At 35.0% G+C, this 5,628-nt stretch overlaps 1 protein-coding gene across 4 annotated transcripts in view; it reads right to left on the bottom strand.

Annotated features, from left to right (window-relative positions):
- The window catches only part of TRAPPC13 (trafficking protein particle complex 13), a 55,360-nt gene that overhangs the window by 37,388 nt on the left and 12,344 nt on the right, over positions 1-5,628 (bottom strand). For all 4 annotated transcript variants that reach the window (XM_003785871.3, XM_003785872.3, XM_023510937.1 and 1 more), the window contains exons 2-3: positions 1,201-1,269; positions 562-661 (exon numbers count right to left, since the gene is read on the bottom strand). In XM_003785871.3, the coding sequence (XP_003785919.1) occupies positions 562-661; positions 1,201-1,269 (169 nt within the window). The remainder of the gene's footprint in view (positions 1-561; positions 662-1,200; positions 1,270-5,628) is intronic.

The following is a 5,628-nucleotide window of genomic DNA, read 5'->3' as shown; positions in this document are numbered from 1 at the left end:
TGTGTGTGTGTATATATATATATATAAAGGCTACAGATTTATGAGTGTTGATTCTGTAACCTGAGATGCTGCTGTATTCCTTGATCACTTCTAAGAGTTTTGTAGTAGAATCCCTGGTGTTTTCCAGATATACAATCATATCATCTCAGAAGAGTGAAAGTTTGATTTCTTCTGACCCTATATGGATACCTGTCATCGCCTTTCCTTCCTTAATTGTGATGGCTAAGACTTCCATTACAATGTTAAAAAGCAGTGGTTCCTGATCTGAGTGGAAATGATTTTAATTTAACTCCATTCAACATAATATCGGCTGTGGATTTGCTGTAGATGGCCTCTATCAGTTTGAGAAATGCCCTTTCTATACCAATTTTCTTAAGTGTTCTGATCATGAATGGATGCTGGATATTATCAAAAGCTTTTTCTGCATCAGTTGAGAGAATCATATGGTCTTTTTTTAAAAATTTGTTTATGTGATGAATTATATTTATAGATTTACGTATATTGAACATCCAGCCTTGAGACACTTGTATCACATTTCTTATGTAAATATATCATTCTTACCCAAAATTTTGTGGTAAAGTCAACATTTCTCCCAACATTAAAATTTCTGCACCATTTACAGTTGAAGGATCATCTCTCATCAGTTGGTTAAAGAGATCTCCTGTAGCAAAAGAACAACAAAATTCTAACATCTATCTTTTAAGTTTTGCTTAAATAAAATAGTGGTAGGGATATTTTATAAAATAAATTATCTTGACAAAAATTATATTTTACAAAAACCAATGTCTAGATTTTAACACAAGGCATGTCAAAATTTCTGATCTCATAAACACTTTAAAAACAAAAATCTCCGTTATGAGATATAACTATACTTATACTATACTATAGAAAATTCTGATAATTCTAAATAAAGGGAATGCTAATATATACATTGATGGAACATGAGGATAAAGGCAATTTTAAGTCTATCTTTAGTTAAACTAAAAGTCTTGTGTTGCCACAGGATAGGAACAGGAATTTGACTTGTAGATTCTAAAAGGCCAGTTACTCAGTCACTATTCATGTGGTACCAAAATAGGTAACAAAAATCTAGCAAAGAGTTAACCATTGGCATGGTTAGGTTTATTCCAAGGGACTGTAGGAAACCCATGTTGTAACTTTTCCCCTTTTCTCTAAGTGCAAATAGAGCATGTGCCATACCAGGTAAGTCTTTCTCTTCACATGTTACTGGAATATTGGTGAATAAAGTAGGCTTAGTCAACCGCATCACTGTGGATTAAAAAAGGAACAAAACGTTAATATTGCACTGGGCTAACAGTCCAATCACAATTATATTAAATCACATGATGTAATTTTGTAACTATTTTGCCACTCAAATGAATTATGAACAGAATATAGTATCAATCAATTTTATCAATTTAAGGGCAGAATATAGTATCAATCAATTTTATACTAAACATAAAACATAAATACTTCCTAAACTATTAAACACTTCCTAAGATTATCACACATCAGTGATTTATTAGAAGTGTTAATATGTAACAAAAAGAATTTTCTATATAAGAATAAAAGAGGATCATTATGCTTTTATTAACAATCTATTAATTAGAAAAATAATGCAAAAACTGTATAATACATATTCATTATGGAAAAACTGGAAAGTAAAAGAATTTTAAAGCTTAAGTAATCTTAGGAGCATAGGCTTTAGAAAAAATTCTGAGTGACTTGTAAATAATATCAAAAAAATTATTAACCAATTTTAGTCTGGTAGGAAAACTAGTTTAAATGCATGATCTTGAATATGAAACAATAATTTTATGCCAAAAAGACCTTTTCTTTTAACTTTTTTTTTTTGAGACAGAGTCTTACTTTGTCACCCTTGGTAGGGTGCTGTGGCATCACAGATCACAGTAATCTCAAACTCTCGGGCTCAGGTGATTCTCTTGCCTCAGCCTCTCTGGTAGCTAGGACTATAGGTTCCCACTATACCACCTGGCTACTTTTTTAGAGACAGGGTCTTACTCTTACTCCGTATGGTTCAGGCATGAGCCACTGAGCCCTGCCCTAAAGGATCTTTGTAAGCTTTCTCTGTCAATTATAAGCACTGGTCACTGAAAGCTCATTGTCTCCTTATGCAATATTAATTCTGTGTAGACATTATAAAAATATCAGTTACTATAGAGGTTTATAGAATTTCAACCAAAACTAAGATTTGTTTTTGGAACATGACAGAAACTCAAGTCTAAATTTTATTTAGAAAAATAAACAAATGAAAATAAGCTAAGGTAATTAAAGGGAAAAAATGAAGAACTAAACTTAATATATATTACAATATTTTTTATTAATACAAGACCATACAGATATATTAGTTTTTTCCTTTTTTTAAAGATACAGCAAAAAGAAAAAAAATCAACGAAAAAAATTATTCATTATTATCATTATTCATAAGGTACTAAGACAACTGGGTATCTGGGAAAAATAAAACTTAATTTGTAAATTCATTTTAAATATCAAATAAATCATACATGTTCAAATGAACAGAGAAAAACTTAAGGCATAAAAAGATTAGAAAAAGTGAATGTGAACATTATATCAGTCTAGTGGTAGAATCTCTGTGAGCTGACCAACCAAAGCACTATAACAAACTGGTTAACATATGAAAGTGGTTAACATAAGGAACTAGGCTTATTGTATTGAAACATATGTGGTACATGTCCGGTCTATGACAACTTAAGGTGGTGCTCAATGCAGGGAGGTGGTCAACTATGGGTATTTCTACTGTTATTTTTAAAAGCTGTCATACGGGTGGCACCTGTGGCTCAAAGGAGTAGGGCACCAGCCCCATATGCCGGAGGTGGCGGGTTCGAATCCGTTGTTTGGGTCAGCCAAACAATGACGGCTGCAACCAAAAAGAAAAAAAATAGCCATGCGTTGTGGTGGGTGCCTGTGGTCCCAGCTACTTGGGAGGAAGAGGCAGGAGAATCGCATGAGCCCAGGCATTGGAGGTTGCTGTGAGCTGTGATGCCACTGCACTCTACCCAGGGCAACAGCTTGAGGCTCTGTCTCAGAAAAAAAAAATGTACCATTTAACCACTAATTAGCTATAATGTTCATATCATATCTGGTACCTTTCTCATTCTAGCTTCAGCTTAAATGTCACCTTTTTCAAAAAAGAAGTATGTCCCCTTTGCTATAAAGTGATTTGTCCAAGGTTTGGCACAGGAGACAACTAGGGCCATTGAATCTATTCCTGAAGCCTCTAATTAGGGTTGGAGGGAAAAACTCTTCCACCCTTAGGTCCAGCAAGCAGCCTCACCACAGTGTAGATAAAGCTTCCTGCAGAGGAGAGGACGGAGCTGCACAAAGGACTCGGAGAAAAGAGGAAGAGAGGGAGAACCAGCTGTGCTTTGGCTTCTGGTTTCAGTCACCAAGTTCATCTGAGTTTGAGTTTCCTTGGGTGCCTGAAGTTTTTTTTTTTTTTTTTTCCTTTCTTTTTCATTTTAGAGAACTTCCTGGTATTTTTTCAATAAATTGTTCTATTTTGTGTAGTCTAGTTTGAGCTAGAATTCTGTCACTTGCAATTTATAAGTACCTTAAGGAGCTTAAATTGAGGGAAAGCATTTCAAAATAACAAAAAATTCTTGTTAAGTAGAGAGGTCAAATTAAAGGCAGGACACCTGACAAACAGAAGAAATTAAATTATTAGCAAGACAGGAGTAGACTACTCCCAAAGTTGTGAGTTTTAAGGCTCAGTTATAATGCCATATTTCTTTGGTCACCGCTACTCATCTCTCGTCTCCTAACCATACCCCCAGCCCATTATTAATTTTTCTTAATTTAGATTTGTGACAAAGTTATTATCACTTGTTTAGAATCTAGCTCTCAATTTAATATGAACACTGACAATTATTATGTGGTGAGCATTAACTGGCCAGAAAATCAATACCCACAGGTAAAATGATGGATACTATTTAATCACCAATGAATCATCAGTAGGAAATAAAAATGTAACAAAGAAACAATCTGGTGGTTTTCAAGAACCAATTGAAAAGAATAAAATTAAAGCAAAAAAAAAGTTGGAACTGTGTAAAATATTAAAGCATTTTTTTGATGTTTCTTTTAGAAAGAAAATAACCCCTCATAAATATTACATAGATACCGGATGGACATTTTTACCGTCCATAAATATTACACAGACTTTGGATGGACATGTTTACTGTTTGTATGGTATTTTAAGAATCTATCTCACCATAGGAGTCCCAGCTAGTAAGATTTCATTTCTGGTAAAGAAGGGCTGCTCGAAATGTTTGGTAAAGGAAAAATAACACTTGGATTCTGTTTTAGATAGAAACAATCATTTAGAAAATTCCCTTAAAAACTGAGTTGTTGGCTGGGCACGGTGGCTCATGCCTGTGATCCTAGAACTCTGGGAGGCCAAAGCAGGTGGATTGCTTGAGCTCAGAAGTTCAAGACCAAGAGTGAGCTCCTGTCTCTAAAAACTAGCGGGGTGTTGTGGCAGAGGCCTATAGTTCCAGCTACTTGGGAGGCTGAGGCAAGAGGATCACCTGAGCCTAAGATTTTGAAGTTGCTATGAGCTATGACACTACAGCACTCTACCCAAGGTGACAAAGTGAGACTCTGTCTCAAGAAAAAAAATTCATTTGTTAAATATTTAAAAGTTTAGGACTTTTTTTTTTTTTTGAAACAGAGTTCACTATGTCACCCTCACAGCTCACAACAACTTCAAACTCTTGGGCTTAAGCAATTCTCTTGCCTCAGCCTCTCAGTAGCTGGGACTATAGGTGCCCACCACAATGCCTGGCTGTTTTTTTTTTTGTTGTTGTTGTTGTTTTTGTAGTTGTTGTCATCGTTGTTTAGCAGACCCTGGCTGGGTTTGAACCCACTAGCCCTGGCGCATGTGGCTGGCATCCTAACCACTAAACTACGGGTGCTGAGCCAAAATTTCAGGAATATTAGCAAACTATTATTTATTTATAGAGTATTTTTTAAACTTTCAAAAATTTGTTTTATTTTTTCTAGCAAACTAATTTTATCTTGATAATATAATGGATAACCAACCATCCTTCATAGGATGTGTGTTTAAAATGGTGATTCAGCCTCTTTTTGTTGGGATTCTTGGCTTATCTCCACACTTCCTAAGAGTCTCTCAGGTTGTTGCTCTCTCTTCTTTTCACCCAAACATATTCTAATAGAGTAAAAAGTAATTTAGCAGAAACTTTAGCAACAGATAAGATAAATTGTAGATCATCAAAAGTTTAAAACAGAGGAGACTATGGAGCTCATTTGGTTTGATGAGCTTATGGTCTGACAAGTTCGTGAACTAGTCCTTTATAAAAGTGCGAGGTATCTCATTGCTGAGCATCACTACAGTCTCCTTCAAAGTATTCCCCATGGGAAGCTGTGCACCAACACCAGGGCTTCGTCCACCCTTTGAAGAAATTTTAGAACTCTTTCTTGAATTATCATCAAAGCTGTCATAATGTTACCTTTGATGCCCTGAATGTTATCAAAATGTGTTCCTTTCAATATTTCTTTAATCTTTGGGTAAAGAAAAAAAGACACTGGGGGCAGATCAGGTGAGTAGGGAAGGTGTTTTTTTTTTTTTTT

Source organism: Otolemur garnettii, unplaced genomic scaffold (assembly GCF_000181295.1).
Source record: "Otolemur garnettii isolate 467f Iridium unplaced genomic scaffold, OtoGar3 scaffold00017, whole genome shotgun sequence".
Classification (NCBI taxonomy): Eukaryota; Metazoa; Chordata; class Mammalia; order Primates; family Galagidae; genus Otolemur; species Otolemur garnettii.
The sequence above is the reverse complement of the archived record's forward strand: the minus strand, read 5'-3'. Positions and strand labels throughout refer to the sequence as shown.